Genomic DNA, 18,691 nt, shown 5'->3' with positions numbered 1-18,691 from the left:
TTTGAAAACTGCAATACTCAACTTGTGATATGACTATAAAATCATCCTGTTAGAAAAGGGACTAATGATTATAAAAATAAGAATATCCAGGGGGAAAAATGGATTTTATTTATAATTTTTATATTATATATCATACCTATTGTTCCTCAGGTGATCGATGTGGCCCATGGGCCTCTTTTTTATTTATATTATATGAGAGTTTATCTATAACACTTCAATAGTCTTTGTTTTTCCTAGATTAATTACGGTAATGCACTTTATATATTATATATATATAGCTATCAGCAAACGTTATGTCACATTAATGACAATGCTTAAGGGACGAGTAGCAGTTCTTTACCAGCAATGGCCACAAAGGGACTAAGGCCCATTACTTATAAAGAGGAGTGGTAAATGTATGTTATTCCAATTAGAATTCAAGTTGTAAGAGCTGATTATATCATTATCGACATATGATCTTAAGAATAAGAGTAGTCGTTTAAGTTTTCCATTCAACCTTGTTTTCTCTGATGAATGTTCAAAACTTCAAAAAATCCACATCGATATCCACAAAATATTAAGATCCTTTTTTAGTTGTTGTTTTTTTTTTGGTTTTTTTTTTGAGTGTTTAATATTTTTCATCTAATCGGACCTAAAAATGTATTTGATCTTATTTGACGTTTTTCCTAAAACAATGTATTTAGACAATGAGTAATACATGATTATGCATTATATGGATGTTTTTGAATTTAAATCAATACAAGAGAAATAATGTTTTTTGAATCAAACAAAATTGTTATATTATATTATTTGAATGTCATCAAATGGTCACAATATGCATAATCATATTTTTCTATTGATCATTTTTATTTTTTTCTATGCAAAGTTTTCCTTTAAATACTCAGAAAAATGCTAAGAATTAGTGGTAAAATAGTTGACATTTTTGGAAACTTTTGCTTAATTTCATTTGTTGTATTTTCTTATTTCTCCGGAGTGGTGAATATAAAATCTTTTTAATTGTTGTACATTTTTTATTGATTTTATTGCACTTTCTTTCCTGCTTTAATTGAATAAACATCAATTCTAAATTTATTAATTAGGACTTTTGATTTGTTTTAAATCAGACTAGACTTTAACCCGTGCGTGCACGGGTTGAGATTGTATATGATATTGGAATTTACGAAATAGATACACCGTATTGTTGCCATTTACATAATAAAGCTTTAAGCCTACAATAATGCTATTGATTTCCCTACACTGTGTCTCGGGACAGGCCTTCAGATACTACAGTTAAAATGCCTCCCATATACCCGTAATGTAGCAAAAAATTGCAGAATCGCTCCAAAACGATTTTGGAGAAAATTAACGAAGTTACTTTGAAAATAACAGTCGAATTATTCATAATAAACCATTTTGAGGGCTGCCAATACCTTTCATCTAAAAATTCAATTCATATTAATAAAGAATTCAACACTTTCTCCAGCAGTGTTTTTCATTCGCTTCGAGTTGACACTCGAAACTATCGTGTTTTTCATATTAAATGCACTGAGTTAGACTTATCTCCCGTAATTCCTGTGATTGTATGACAAATTTTCAATGAAAATTTACACGAATTTGTAATATCGTTTCTGAGTTTATCCATGCAAATGTAATATTGTAGAAACAAAAACTAAAGAGCCTCCCGTGATTTAGCGTGAATGTAATGCGCATGCGCAAGATTGTAAAATCCGAAAAATCCATACGATTTCCGGATTTTTAAAAGGAATTTTCGTTGATTATTAATTAGCGAAGCTTGATTGAGAAAAAATAAAAACAAATTGGTAATCTTCAAGTGCCGATAATGTTGAAAATATATAAAACAAATGACAGTACTCTTCCGAGTCCTTGGTATTAAAGCCCAAAAATTCGAGTCAATTATTTTAATATAGTAGTATAGAAGTATAGATATATATTTCCTGTAAAAGCGAGTAGCTCAGCAGCCACAGAGCTGATTCCCCAGTTTCACGCTTAGTTTAAAGATTAACACGGTGAAACATGAATAGTATATAACAAAGTAGACTCTAAGTCTCTCTCTCGTAATTACTCGTACGAAACTCGCACGATGCAGAGCGACCGTTGTGCGATGTAAACGCATTGAATCTGTATGCGACTGCTGTACAATAAAGCGAGTGTTGTGAGGTTATGCGATAGGGTCGCACGAATGACTAGATGATCGAACAATTGAACGTGCGCCAATGCGATAGGATGTGCGGCGCATTGCAGAAATGTAGATCGCATTCGGTCGCATCTGATAGCATGAATAGCGTGCATGTCCAGTATTTTGAAGAGACTTGATGCACCCGGAAAAATGCATGCAACGCACCCGGAAAAATGCATGCAACGAATGCGAGAGCTCATGCAACGTATGCGATAGCTCGCGCAAAGCCAACAAAATCCGATTGCAAAGTGTTGTAAAGTGCGTCAATTGTTGTGAAGATAAATATTTAGTTAAATTGTCAAATTTAGGACCTGCCTGGCAATGTCTGCACCAGTTGTTTTGTCATTGCGAGAGGGTTCAACGTCTTCACGGATACTCAACTGTGAATCTAATACGTTTGAACATAAACATATAACGGATGAATGTCCATGGTTTGAAATATGGTGGGAGGGAACCAGACCACCTGTTCAACCTTTCCTTGATTTATTTATTTACAAATCCAATTATTAAACACTAGTATGTTGACATACTAAATCTCGGAACCCCCCGTCTAGGAAAAAATTCTTAAACCGCGCATTTGGGTATAACCGGGTAAACCCAGTCATCGGGTAACCCGGGACATGTTAAAAAGAACTAGGGATTCTAAGGGCCAAAATCGGCCCCATCTCAAAAACGAATCATAATTTTCTGGTAATATGCTGTAGATGTCTATTTCTCAAAAACAGTACTAAACTGTTCGGAAAAGTCAATTTTGGGGGGAAAATATCAGCATAAAAACGCTGCAAAATGGCTTATCATGTAATACTCACTGACTTAACATCACAACTATTCATTAAATTAACCACATCATTGAATGTAATTAGGGTAAATGTTTTAATTATAGTTGATAAATGATTTGGTTTTTTTAAATTTAAAAATGAGTTTATGGTTGTCATGGCAACCATTTGCATTCAGGAATATGTTAATGAATGCAGAAGTAGTTATGGAGATAGGGGGCCAACTTGAGTAGTTTTGAGCATTAAAACTACAATAGAACAAGGGGCCCAGGGGCCACATCGCTCACCTGAGCAACAATAGCCATAACTCTGATCAAATTAGCATTACAGTATCAAAATCTATTTTCCCGGAGAAAAAAAATAATCATTAATTTAAAAAAAACAGACATTGACTAGTTTATAAATTACTATTACAGAAATATACACGGTTTTTAAATTTATGCCTAAATAGAGTCCAAAATAAGCCCTTACTGCCCTTTCTTCTTTGATATGATGTATTCAGAAGCATTGTTTTTCATGGAAAACTATCTATTAATACCTTGAAATAGTCAAATAGTCAGGTTATATATGGCTGAACAATTCAGATAATTTATGTCGTAGGCATTCGGAATACGAGATTATAGGAATGATTCCTACGCCAGTGTTTATTATAGTCTCGTTCAACCAGACGCTCTGCTTGTCGGAATTTTACAGAGACAGCATAGCGTCTGGTCGAACAAGACAAGAGTTCAATATTGCTCGGATCCTTGAATATCAAGAATTATTTCTATTACAAATTTCATAGTTTTATGAAATTTACTCTATGTAATCGCTATGAATATTACACAACATGATTCCTAAAGGGTTTTATTTGAACTATTGTTGGAAAACCCCAAAAATTCATATCGGTAATAGAAAAAAGGCGTAATTCTAATACAGCTTAGAAGCTAAATGCCATTCAAAATTACATATCGTTGATTTTAAACCAAATAATAATCCATTAAATCAACTCCCATCAGGGCTGCGTTCAAGATCGTAGCAGCTAGCCTAGCCGCTTGGTCGTAGATATAGAGGTCTGTTGAACGGACCGCTAGGTTAGCCGCTAGGTCTCAGATTTGAAGTTGGAAATATTCAACTAAAGACTAATTATATTGACATAATTTGTTAATTTCAAGAGGAAATATACATGTTAAAATTTATTATAACTTAAAGGATGAACAAAATATCACTAAATAAATAGATTTCATGTTTGTTACAAAGTGGTAACTAAGGTGACCATCTTGAATTTGATGCTTAACATAAACTATTTAGGCTACGTAGCGGCTAGGCTATCTTATCGTTCAACTCCCTAGCCCTACGTAGCAGCTACGATCTTGAACGCAGCCCAGTACTTTCGTACTTTGATTGGTGATAAGTATAGTTAGGATAATTCTTGAACCTAGATGTACTCAAATTACATTAACATTTCAACTTTTTTAAATTAGCTGTGAAGCGGATAGGATATATTCTGCAAGGGTTATATAAAATTCAAATTTTTATAGATCACTTTGATCCAGAATTTATTAATATTGTTACATGTAACAGATTTCTGCTTTTGATAAAATATTCACCTTTTTTGCGGTCCTGAAAAACAAAGAAATTACACAAAGAGACTTAAAGGTCTTCTAAATGCAATTCGTACCTGTAATTGAAAAATAAATCCTTATCGTCATAGTGCCATGTTATTATAAAAACGTCCATCAGTCAGATGATAAATCTTCCCGACAGATATCTAAAAAAGGAAGAAAAATCCCAAACAATCCAAGATTTAAAAAACAAAACAAATACAAGCAATTACAGAAACCGCAACTACCTTCGAACAATAAAGGTCAAACAAAATATTCCAAACTTTGGGAGGAATATTCATACATATGTTTGAAAGAAATGTGTATACGCTTGCCAATATTTTGCAATTTATTACACATTGTCCCCGTCTCGTGCGGTTATGGTGTCAACGCTTTGCTGATTTTATCGCCATTTTTATGACCTCGTCTAAACACCGTGTAAATCTCGCTTGCGCCGTGCGCTTGGTCAAGCTAAAGAACGGAAAATGACACGGATCTGATGGCGATAAGCCGGTAAGAAATTTAATTTTATCAATTCTGTTTGTAATTGTTGTGATTGATTTAGAATATTTCTTTAATTTATTTTTTTAAGACTTAGTGAATTATTTTTCAGGGTTTCACTTTTCTGTGATGCATTGTTAAATTCTATACTTTTTTAAGAAAACGTCTTTCTGATTTGTGTAGTTGATCTGCAGTTTTGCTAAATGTAATTCTAAATGATTATATATAATTTTGATGCATTAAGAAAGGTATTCTATGAAAGCTTTTTGACTCGGTTACTCTTTACTAGTTTACATTTTATTTTAAAATGTAAACTAGTAAAGAAGAAAAAAGTGCAGATCTTGCTTAACATATGTACGTAATTGTGGATGAGAGAGAGAGAGAGAGAGAGAGAGAGAGAGAGAGGGGGGGGAGAGGGTAGGAGAGAGAGAGAGGGAGAGAGAGAGAGAGAGAGAGAGGGGGAGGGAGAGGGTAGGAGAGAGAGGTTACTAGAATCTATAAAACAATAACATATCTTAGAATCAAAAGTATCAAAAAAACAAAATTACGGGCATATTTCAAAATGCTTTATTTAAATGTGACTCTGCAGTCTCGTATATGTGTCTTTTCACTGTTTTATATACTCTGAAAAATGAATGAGCATGCGTAAAGGTAGCATTTTCTCAGTTTAACATGACAGTGCGTCACCTCTTTTACTTTCTAATAAACCACAAAACTATGATTAAGTATATCATTAGGTTATACGACCTCTTTTTATATAAATAATTGTTATTTGATCTACATGTCAGTTTCCTTATATATATATATATAAAAATATATCAGAATATGGGTGATTCATACTTCCGAACCCGACAGTAATATTGTGAGTAACATCCCTCTCTGTTTATTAATATGCAAAAACGATATTGGCGTAAAAAATTGTTATAATAAAAAAACATGCACGGGTTTGTGCGTTCATTAGAACATTGAAAACATTTCAGACTACAACATTTCTTGAATTTTACTTACAAAAATAGGATTTATATACACTAAATAGAGTACTGTCGGCTGCGTCGAAGGGTTTGTATTTTTACGTATTAGTTTTGAACAACACAGCTAATTAGCTGGAAATGAATTATGCTTATTTAATGTTTATTATATTTACGATATATCTTCATGAAAAAGAAATCATGATTTTAAAACAAACTTTTGCTTTTTTATGTCAGACTTTTGATGAAGTGAAATTGATTCGCGTAAGATGCTCTAAATGAATTTCAAAGGCATTCTAACAAATGTTGACTTTGATGTCTCACGACCAAAAAAATCGATTAACAAGATCGATTTCTTAGCTACATGATTCCGAATGACGGATTTGAAACTTACAACAAAAGGTGAAAGGTCACTGCATTGAACAAAAGCGTTAAGGTGTCCTCATGTTCATTTTATTTTGCAGAACTCTGCACCGAGCCTCGGACTGAAAGGACATTGTTTCCAGGAATAAAATGATAATGGTTTCCGCTTAACGATACTTTTGCGGGGTCATTTATAACGCTAACAGACACGGAGTATCATATACAAGTGACCTTTCTCGCTAAAGAAGCACGGCTACACGTTATTGTTGTATTATGGACTGAATTTTTTATTCTGTAGGAAATCCGGTTTATTGTTTTACCTCGTCATACAGAATTATATCTTTATCACTTCGTGCAAACGTCTTTTGATGCGTTTCTTCAAAATGGATTTTAATCTTGTGATCGCGTTTCTTGTTTGTTTGACGGTTAAAGTATCGGGACAATTACCTGGTTTGCCGCCCCCTGGCAATCTACCCATTCCACAAAGTATAGGAACATTACCCCCGATTGGGACCCCTGGGAATGTGGTACCCCCTACTCAGAACATGGCTTTTACTCCAGCCAATCAACCCGCTACATCGCCACCGTGGATGGCTTCCGCTCAGAGTGGAGGCAATATTCCTACTGTGCCAACAGTACCGCCAAGCACCACTTCCGTTGTGACTTTTATTTCCGTTTCCGGTTCCTTTCCCTCTGTGTCGATTCCTGATAATGGATATGACGATCATTACGTCACAATTAAATCCATGTTTGATACCTATTATCCAAATGTGCCCCCACTTCGGAGGGTGGAAAATCGCGCTACCCTACAAATTTTCCAGGGAAGTTCTGGTGTGGCAGGCACAGCGGTTGTGTCTGATGATCCAACAACCATCTATATTCAATATATTCTTCCGCAGCAAAATGCGTACGCGTATTTACCTTTTACAACTGATTCTACAAGAAGGCTGAAATATCCAGAGAGACCTATATATTTACCCTACCCCCAGTTAGCAGTGCGTGTCCCAGCCACTGGAGAAATCTACCCGGTCTATATTCCGTTCCAACCGAATGAAAACCGCCGAAACAGTGAGGAACCGGAAATGTTTATTCCATCCATTGTTCCTGGAAGTAACGTGCCACTTTATGAAGCCGCATTACCCGCGCAAACGGTTTGTAATTCGATCATTTATTTTTTATGTGTATACTTAAATCAAAGTCAACCAAAAAAAAAAAAACAACAACTAATTCAAAGGTAATTATTGAAGCGCTTTAACAACAATCTATGTTTAAAATCTTATATATTAAATCTTACATATCCATGGCAAGATATTTAGACTCAACAGTCTCGAGTCTCTATCAAATCGGCATCGTTTGTATGATGCATACAAATTTTATATTTCATATAAAAAAAATAGATCGAATCTTTTCTTCGTAGTAATTAGCTATAGATAATTAGTCGTATAGTATTACAGTCATTAGGTCAAATATTTAAGACAGTACATAAAAGGATCCTCCATTCATGCCCGTTATAGAAGGTTTATGGCTCTGACATGTGACGGGAACATAATATAAGTACTGATGATCAGTGGTTACTACCACCTGGCCCCAGAAAAGGTGGCAACGGTCACCGATTTATATCGATCTCGGCAATACTACATACATATAATTGCTGTTAATGGTCACTATATTCAGATAAATTATTTCATAACTAGCTGGTTGTCGATGCTCGGCTTACATACCTACATAGTGTTTCCACCGTTTCTTTGTTTTATACACGTACAAAGCAAAATTAATGGTAGAAAAAGAGCATAATTCTCGATCCTATTTCTGATCAGCAATTTAAGATTTATACGTGTAACGCTTTTTTAATATTTCTAATGAAATAATAAATTAAGTTTAAAAAAAAGATATATGTTTAATTGAAACTTAAAGAATAAATTACCAATATTTATATTCTTATAGCGTTATTTTCAGTGGTTAACATCAAATATGATGAAATGAAAATTTTATGGATGGTTATGGAAAATAACCTGTATTTTCTCATGAAAACTACAGCGTTCGTTTTGTCACATTTGGCCTATTTAGTTTTCCAAGAAAATTTATTTTTTTAATGATATTTATCTCATTTTGTCGAACAATATATCGTTTCTTCGAAAAGAAAAATAAATGAATTAATTGTTATTCTTCTAATTTTAGTCGACATTTACCACAAATAATCAATTACCAAGCGAAACTTTGAATGGTATACAGTCCAGTCAACCGCAAGGATCTGACCAAAACTCTCGACAAATCCAGCGATCAGGCGGTACACAGCAAATCACACCCAACGCAATAGGTCAACCGGAAATGACCTCGTCAAATTCAGGTCCGCAGATGAGTAATTTCATGCTCCCATTGGACGGTAGGATTTTTTTTAAAGCTGTTTTGGCGTTGATTCTGTTTATTAGTTTGATTTTTTTTTTCTGTGGTATTGCACATGTTGTTAATTTTTATTAACATGCAACCATCTGTAAATGATTAAAGAGGTGGGGAATTAAGAAATGTAAATATTGTGAAAGTGAATTTAAACAAACATCAGCCAGACCTTTAAACTTTTAGGGATGTTTTGTTTGAAAAATCGGAAGGTTTTTTTTTTGGGGGGGGGGGGGCTATATTATATTATCTGCGTTTGGGGAGGGTGTTGTTTTTTAAGAGGATAAGGATACGGAAAATAAAAACAATATTGAAATATTCTTCAACTTTCGGATTTCGTTGATTTAACATTTATTTTAATTTGGTTTTCTTTTCAATTCTAGGACAGTCTCCAAAATGGAACGACTTACGAGGTAGGTATTCTTGTACATGTAGTATATCATTTTTTTTTAAAAAGATGGAAAATAACTTGCTTTCATACTTTACTTCATTACACTAGCATATCATAAAAGTAAAATATTAACATCTTATTGCTTCTATGACTATATATTTAGCTTTTTATCTGGTATTTTTTTCTGTGTGAACGAAAATGCAAAGATCGACACGGGATATCTGTGCATTAATGAAATTCATTGAAATATGCATAAATGCATATGATAAATTATGACCTTTGCAACTAAAGCAGATAGCAAACAAACTATTTATCATTTGTCATTTTAAAAACGCTGTAAGAACACGAGTGGTTTAGGGAAATTTCCTTGAAAATGTCACATATCGCGTTAACGAAATAATGATAATTAATCACGGAGTACGTGTGTCCTTTACAACACTGGGGTGATATTCGGCCAACGACATTCTATTAACCCAGTCTCAATTTGTCAAGTGGATATAATTGTATTTTCTACATGTATATATATTTATAGTTTTCAAAAACTTAGCAAACAGTCTCTCTCTCTCTCTCTCTCTCTCTCTCTCTCTCTCTCTCTCTCTCTCTCTCTCTCTCTCTCTCTCTCTCTGTTTGCAAGCTTTTAATATTTTTTTTTTCATTCACTGACATTATTACTGAACCGTAAAATGTGTTTTATTTTTTACTCGTTTGTTCATACATCTACTCCTTATTCCATTCAGTAACATGGGACCACAACGCCACAGAACCCGGTCTGATGGGCAATCCGTCCGCCTTCGCTCACCTACCTCTGAAGGAATCGGACGCCATCATCGATGGTTATATGCTACTGACGGACTGTTCTGGTTGGTACATTAGCGTGGAATCATCATTTTTCGTGGGTAACACTTGCTCACGAATTTACATCCCCACGAACACATGTAAAATCATTTGCTTAAAATTATCCCGATTACACAACCAACGAAATTACGCTGTACGTCCCCACGAACCAGGACAATTTTGGCTACCCACGAACATTGACCACAACGAATCAAGATGATTCCACAGTATATGTTAAGTACATGATTAAGTATACATGAGAATGTCTAAGTAAAAAATAAGTTAGTACCTAAGCAACTGAATGTATAAAGCAATGTTAGTTATCGATCAGTCGCCATTCTGAATTAAGTATCAAGCAACGCTGTAGAAATAGCAAAGTTATTCTGTAGGCCTACAAGAATGCATTTGCTGATTATAAGTGGGGAAGGGGAGGGCATACATAAATATGTATTCATATACATCATCGTTAGATTGATCAAAGAAACATATCACACCAGAAACAAAAACGATTGTGGCGCGTGCGCTGATTAAATAAACCTGCCTAATAAATTGTAGCGACAGGAGACCCTCGCTGATTGATGGGTCGTGTCATGGTGATCCAGGTCAATCAATCAAGTGATGACCGAATTTGTAAACACACCTCTTTGATTGATTTCAACGTAAATACAAATAATGATTAACTAATGAATTGTATTGTAATTCATTCATCACTGCAAACATCTTGAGTGGGACTAGTTCACAGGTGCTTGTCGACTGGACCACCCCCCCCCCCCCCCCCCCCCGATTTAAATCCCCGGGGTAGTTGACATATTGATAGAAAATCCTTTAAAGTCATGTATACAACATGTTCCATAATTATAAGTATATAAAAATTAACGAAAAATTAACGATTAATTTACCCCCCCCCCAGCTCTTGCATATAATATACATATACGTATATGCAGGTTGGGTTGTTCATAAATCATTTATTTTCAATTAATTTTCAGACATATGATATGGAACATGTGTATATGATTTTAAAGAATTTTCTATAACAAAAACGTCAACTACTCCATTTCTAAGTCCGGGGGGGGGGGGGGGGGGGGGAGGGGGGGTTCCTGTCCTCAAGCACCTGTGGGATTAGTTGTCATTGTCACACCCTCTTTCTATGCTTGTATTTTACAAGTAAGACACATTCGCATGACGCAATATTTTTCTTTTGAATGGGCATGGTCATGATTTTGGTCAAATTTTATTTTTCTACTTTTATTGTTTACAATGCTTTAGTAATGCATATCAATTGATCAATCAAAATTTGAGCGTCAGTTGTAGAGTTATAAGCAAGATACAGAGCTCACAATTCTTTGATATGTTAACACGGCTCGTGCCATGAGTTTGTTTACATTGGTTAAATTTACCGGTAGAAGTTCTTTTAATTTGTTTTGAGCAAAATTAACAGTTCCTAGAATTTGTCACATTTATTCTAGGTCAAAACCTAGAATGTTCTTGTCAACCTTCAAAATGTAATCAAATATATGATCTGAGCTTATAAATCGACGACTGACAATCAAATTCAAATTTTGATTGATTATTAAAAATGTCCTACTGAAGCATTGTAAAATTTAAAAACTGGAGAGAAAAATTGACCAAAAGCGTGACTGTGCCCCTTTCATGAAATAGCATACCAGAACGTATTTGTGTATTTTGTCGTCAAGACAAAACTAGAAAAAAGCATATGATAAAAAAAATGGTCTTTAAGAAAATCCAGGCAGTGAAATTGACTGCGGAGAATGGTGGATAAGTGAAGTGGGTTGTTTTGTCGTATTAATACGTAAATGAATATTTTGAATTTATTTTTCCTAAAGGAATTTTAAGATTCTTTTGTTCACATGTGTAAATCATGATGCTTTACTAAAATTGATTCACATTCTCTTTTAAAAAAAATGGCAAGTACATTTCCATATTAAATACGATATTCTACGGTTTCAGGGTCGGCGAATTTCGTGGGTAGGCGGTACTGGCGGAACAACGACCCCGCCCTAGTGTTGATCTACGACTCCCAGGGGCTGATAGCCGGCATACAGACAGGGGTAAGGGTCATACTGTATAACGGGGCCTCGGGAGGGCAAGATATGAGATCGTCAATATTTTTTTTTATAGATCTTATCAATCTAGTCGAGAATAACAGTTTTGTGTAAAGATATATGGGAACAATTTTTTTAAAGTGAAAGCTAAAATATTTTGAAATTGAATAAAATATAATCATATTTAAAATTATAAGTCTTAGATATAGCTGATAGGTAATTTGTTGGCCACACAGCCTCCTAACATGTCAGAATTGTTTTGTTTCAATTGTTTGTATCTTTTGTAACTAAGGTATTTATTATGTGTATGGCTTATTTGAATTATTTTTACTCACATGGTTCAAAGGTTGACAAATATCCTTACCAATCGGTTGAATCGAGCGACTACCCGTAATTATAAGAGCACTGGCACATGAACATGTTCTAACAGAACCTAAAATCTTTATACAGTAAAACACGCTTAAAACGAAGTACCAGGGACGGGCGATTTTACTTCGTTAAAAGCGTAAATCGTTATATCCATCAAGTTTACAACATGAAATAAAGTCATGGAGAATGAAAATCACTTCGCTGTAAGCGTCAATTCATTATAAGCGTCTTCGCTATAACTGTGTTTCACTTTAAACTATATAATACAGTGTATATAATATTGAACATCAACGTATGAGTTTAGGTGTTGTGAATATGGACGTGTGTATACAAGGTTACTCCAAAACTAATTAAGCTTTCAAAAAGTTTGTTTTCTTTCCTCAAAGAAGAAGGGGGAGGGGGGTTAATTAATTATGTGTGAAATAGGCACAACATGTGCTAAGTCAGATGAGGGCTATAGTGTTGCCGTTGATTTACAAGTATATACGTATATATGCATCATGATAAATATTATAATAATACATTTTTTTTAGATCCCGGATAACTTGCCCAATGGATACCCTACCCGTAATTTGAAACCCCGCCCATTTGTTTTGGAGGGAAACCTTCTGTTCGTCACCGCATACTTCATGGAACCATGTAAGATTATTTTTGTCTTCAACTTTGTAAAATACAGATATAAATCTGGCGAGGACACACGTCATTTATCGTTTACATAAAGCTTAGAATATTTGATAAGTAGCCTATATTCATGTTGTTTTTAACTACTGATTTCGTAAACATTTAAGCATTTTTTGTTATCAGATCAAAAAGATCATTCTTAAAATCCCCGACACAGAGATAATTGTTGTAAATCCAAAAGTCCCATTGCATATTGTTTGTAAGATCATAATGTTTATTTTATGCAAAAAGACTTACATATGAAATGTACACCAAAGAAGTACGTTCTTTAACTACATACCCGTAAATCAGCCCACCTTCAATATTTTTCCTGTTATGAAATACGATGTCACGTAGATATTTTTCTTAGCTCTTTTAATTCGACATGAACTTAGAAAAGTGGCTAATATTATTATGCAGCAAAAATCTGTTCATCCACGCGGACCGAGGCCCAGATGATATCGGAGGGGATAGGGTCGGGCCTGTACTTCCAGAACGGTCCCAACCCCCTCACGGACGCCGTGCCGGTGCCGTCAGACGAGTCCACGATACAACAGACGCTGTGGGGACAGGGAAAGTGTGTGCCCAGACTAGGTGGGTCAACTTCAAATTTAAAGTATCACTTACACCCCTCCTACTACTTTACGCATTGCGTACGAAAAACAAGGCAAAGGTTTGATGAGTTTGCTGTCAAAATATTGAAACCCTTTTAATTTGCTCAAAATGAAATCGATTCCTCGATTTATAAAACCTTCAACTACAAAATGTAGTTCTCTCTTTTGAAAACAAAAAAAATTGTTGTTTAAGGTAACTCCTGTACCTATAAAATTATGGGTTCAAAGTTAAAAAACTTAACTTTTTTTAACTTATTGGACTTGAATTTCATCAAAAAATGAATAAAATATATATGTATCCATACTATTTAAGATGTAAGGAATTAAAAACCAAAGGCTGAAATAATCATCTGAAAATCACACTTTTTCTTGTTTAAAAATTAAATAAAAGTGGATGGATACTTGTTTATCTATTTAAATTTTATTGCTTACTATGCCAGAAAACTAAAATTAATTTAAAAAAAAGAAAAAATTGTTTACATTAGAAAAATTATAGCATTTAGATATATCACTTAGAAAAAATAGAAAAGAGTTATTTCCCTTTGTCATTATTAAATTATGTCGCATATAAGGATGAAAAACGCTTATTAAATATCTCCAAGTAAACAATGATTTGAGTTTTTGATGTGCACCTATAATAACTTAGAAATTACAAATGTACTTGCAAGAATTTTAATGAATTCATGGTTTATGTAAAATGTATGACGTCACAGGAGGGTGGATTTACTTTAAAACGTAATTAAAAAACGATTCAGTATCAAAAGTTACTGTCATACATATATAATATGGCTTTCATTCTGACCAGGGCATTATATGTTGTGGCGAATTTTAATTGTAACAGTTTTAAATATTTCAACCTACTGATATAATTTCTACATGTATTAGAGCTACTTATTAGTACATATGAGTATGCTTCCTCTGTATTTTAATCACTGTGATATTACAGGACACCAGTACCAGTACAATGTACGTAAGGACATGTACTGTGAAGAGTTAGCCCCCTTACATCTGATGTACGATAGGGGCCACTTGGTGGCGTTCGCCTGGTTCTTTGTGTCAGACATACAGTCGCCCGTCTTCGAGAAAATTCCACAGACAATGTATTCGGTAAGTTCTGATGATATGCTTAATATGATAAGAGAATAAGTAATCATCTTTATAGACTTTCATTGCGTGAGTCTGATAGGTGATTAACTGACATCTTACGGACTGTAATGACCAGTCTCATAAAAGTCAAATTCCATATCACTTATTTTCGCATCCCTTTTTAGCTCACCTGAGTTGGCGTTGTTGTAAACTTTTTACATTTTCACCTTCTTTCCAGAACCCCTAGCAGATTTCAACCAAACTTAGCACATATCACCATTGGGTAAAGAAGATTTAAGTTTGTTCAAATAAAGGGTCACGCCTTCTTTAAAGGGGAGATTATTTAGAAATGAAAATTTGTTGGTAGTTTTCAAAAATCTTCTTCTCAAAAACTATTAGGCCAGAAAATCTGTAACTTGTATGGAGACATCCTCAGGAAGTGTAGATTTAAGTTTGTTCAAATCCATGTCCCTGGGGTAGGGTGGGACAACTGTGAGAGATGAATTTTTACATAAGAATGTATAGAGAAAATCTTTAAAAATCCTCTCCTCAAAAACTATTACGCCAGAAAAGCTGAAATTAGAGTAGAAGTATTTTCAGATAGTGTAGATTCAAGTTTGTTTAAATCATGGTCCACGGGGGGTAGGGTGGGGCCACAATGGTAGGATAAATTTTTACGTAGAAATATATAGAGAAAATCTTAAAAATTTTCTTCTTAAAAAACATTAGGCCAGAAAAGTTCAAATTGGGGTGGAAGTAGCCTCAGATAGTGTAGAATCAAGTTTCTTTAAATCATGGTAATATAGGAATTGAGAAAAATCTTTCAGGTACAGCAACACAAGGGGCTTGATATTTACTATAAAAATATGTGCCAAAAAATTGGCAGATTTTTAAATTCTTTAGCAAGATCTTCTGTACTTAATTGTCAAGATATTTTGATTTTTATACTATCAGAGTTAAGGCTATTGTTGCTCGGGTGAGCAATGTGGCCCCTGGGCCTCTTGTTTCAATTTCTGAACGTACAATAAAAATTATTTAAATTCTTACATTATTTTTATAATTTTAACCCAGCCTGTGTCCAACAGTTCTCCATCACTATATCATAACGCCTTCAATACTATTTTATAAAAGTCCATCACGGGTTATATGGAGTGTTATGATATTTATTTAGATCCTCGAGATATTTGTTCCAACATGCCCACACCTACATGGGGAGTAGCCCGTGTCTCAGTCTGTATAAAAAGAGGAGGCAGAGAGATAGCTTCCAGATGGCTACTGGAGAGCTGTTTTTTTCCGTACCCCCATTTTATACGCATGGACTGCGCTACAACATTCTCCTCCTAATAAGTAAATGCGATCAAGTGCATACTAATGATCTGACGCACCGTGGTCAGTAGTAGCATTTTATTTAGATTTCTGACCCGGCGTCGAAGGCTCATCACTGGACTTAATAACACATTTCTCCATGAACATAAATAACTATACGCTATCTACTGTAAATTCCTTTTTTTTACGCGAGTACTTAATGCCGCGATTCAACGGTTTTCCATCAAATCGCGAGACGATAAAATCGCAAATGCCGAATTTTTAGCATAGTTTCATGTAGTTTACATATGTTTGAAAATTAAAAGCGAGATTTTAAAACTCGCGAGACGGGCTTCTCGCGATTTTACGCGGATATCAATTCCTCGCGTTGCGTTTAATTAGGAATTTACAGTATATAACGCATGCACTTTAACAAAGAATGTGGGCGCTTAAGACGTAGATTCGGCAGGAATTTGTGCGCACAAGGAGAGTGAAAATTTCATCAATTAATTTTGAATATTTTTCGAATTATAACCGTTATTTGGTTTCTGTTGGATGTGGAATGAGTGGAAAAATATTTGAAATGCAAAAGGTTTTATTATAATATGGGTCTAAATATAGCAACACGATGCAATTCATGCAAAATCCTACTTATTTACAACTGTTTTTAAATGATTCTGTTGTCTCTGGGTCTTCTCTCCACAAATTTGAAACGTGTAAAGGTAACATATTTCAACATTAAAAATGTCGCATTTTAAAAAAAGATGGAGAGATGACCCAGAGATGACTAAATATGTACTTTTCAAATTATTTTTTGAAGGATAAAAAACAAAGTCCATTGATATGACAGTGGTGTTTCAAACAGTACTTTATAGAGCATATATTGACAAGTCCCCGTGGCTCAGTGGTTTCGTCCTGGATTTAGTGAATACATACACTCACTGTTTTGGGTTCAAATCCAACTGGTGGTCTTTTTAAAAAAAATAAAACTTTTTTGTTTTAAATGTATGTTATTATAACATGATGTTGAATTATAATATACGGGTATATTTTAATTTGTTTTTATTGATTTCTAGATCTGCTGTATGAACACTATAAAAAAATTCTTTTCTTATTACTAGTATTTTAGGATAACACAATATAACTTCATTAAATAATGTTTTCATTAACATTTCCAACTAGTTATCGGTTTACCTCTCATTGCCATTTTTTGAAAGCTTTGTGAGTTTTTTAATAACCGGAATAGCCATGTACTTCGACTCTCAACATAATATATTTTTGTTGAAACCTGTACATAGCCTTTCGAGGTTATAGACATTTAAATCCCAATTGATTCGTGTCGAGGATTCCTGCAAACTTACAATCTTGTGCGCTCACTTTCTTTCCATAGAATTTCCGTAATGATATAACCCTTGATGGACTTTTGTAAAATTGTATTGGAGGCGTTATGATAAGTGTACCACAGCTAGGGATTATGCAGAAAAAAAAGATCTTTAAAAAAGTGGGTAGCTCGGAGGAAAAATTTCCTCCGAGCTACCCACTTTTAAACAATGTTTTTTGCACAATGTTTTAAACGTCGTACAAAGTTACTACTTGATGCTGTTGTACACGTTTGTGATGTAGTTTTTGACAAAAAAATCGAAATTTGACTCGTAATTTTGTCACAGAGACACTGCAAAATGAAAATATAATTACATAATTAATCGTTACTTGCTCTTTATGGTGAGACACAACTGTGAGGCATGTAATGAACGATTTTCCGACATTGAGTACCGTAATCAAACTAACGTTGTACGCAATCCAATGTAAAACCATTTGTAAGCTTAAGCTATTAGTAATATTTTTTAATCTTTTGTTTTTTTTTTAAACAGAGGATGTTCCAGACGGTGCCAGATTGTTTATATACCATGGGACAAGTGACGTCACTACACATATTTCTGACGGATCAATACAATGAAATTACATGCTCGGCGAAATAAACAAAAATCTGCACAATGTTTTATGCCTATTCATTTTTCATATGTATTCTCCAACAACTTTTTGGAGTTGATTTTTTATTTTTTTTTTTCTTAAAAATACATGTATCATGTATAGATTTGTATGTGATGTATAACTAAATTTTGGCCAGCTATAAAACATTGGTGAAATCTCGGACGATGGTTAGCCAACTGCCTCCTAAAACTCCTCTTTTAATATTGTTTATAAGACAAAAACTCATGAAATGATAATATTTTGAATGTTTTGGTAATAGGTTTTAGCTGTTTATATTTCGATATAATTGTTTATTAGAAAAATATACTGACTTAAACTGGGAATACTTTACAATAGGGACCGCGGGATTTCGATCAGTTGCCAATCTCTGTCATTTATCATGTCTCTGGTACCATACATACGGATTTCCTAGTTATCGATAATTTGCTTGTACCCATTTATTGTAATCATTGTGTTTAAACATCAGCCTGTTATTTTTCGTTAATCCAGTTGACAATAGTCAAATAATGAAAGGACTATATAATTATGGTTTGAGCCTAAAATGGCCCCCTAAAATGAACATTGTCATTTTACTGTCATTCTTTGTTTTATTTGTACAAATATACATTTGAAGTTT

At 34.1% G+C, this 18,691-nt stretch overlaps 1 protein-coding gene across 2 annotated transcripts; it reads left to right on the top strand.

Annotated features, from left to right (window-relative positions):
• Positions 1-4,917: 4,917 nt before the first annotated feature.
• LOC128182493 (uncharacterized) lies at positions 4,918-18,078 on the top strand. Of its 2 annotated transcripts, none has more exons than XM_052851130.1 (10): positions 4,918-5,048; positions 6,469-7,518; positions 8,546-8,750; positions 9,145-9,174; positions 9,890-10,012; positions 11,955-12,055; positions 12,952-13,057; positions 13,499-13,672; positions 14,639-14,799; positions 17,955-18,078. In XM_052851130.1, the coding sequence occupies exons 2-10, from the start codon at positions 6,736-6,738 to the stop codon at positions 18,060-18,062; spliced, it is 1,791 nt and encodes a 596-aa protein (XP_052707090.1). In that variant the 5' UTR covers positions 4,918-5,048; positions 6,469-6,735; the 3' UTR covers positions 18,063-18,078. The 2 variants fall into 2 exon arrangements, with proteins under 2 accessions (XP_052707090.1, XP_052707091.1); XM_052851131.1 differs by lacking the exon at positions 4,918-5,048 and adding an exon at positions 6,074-6,095.
• Positions 18,079-18,691: the final 613 nt, after the last annotated feature.

Source organism: Crassostrea angulata, chromosome 4 (assembly GCF_025612915.1).
Source record: "Crassostrea angulata isolate pt1a10 chromosome 4, ASM2561291v2, whole genome shotgun sequence".
In the NCBI taxonomy this organism is placed as follows: Eukaryota; Metazoa; Mollusca; class Bivalvia; order Ostreida; family Ostreidae; genus Magallana; species Magallana angulata.
The sequence above is the reverse complement of the archived record's forward strand: the minus strand, read 5'-3'. Positions and strand labels throughout refer to the sequence as shown.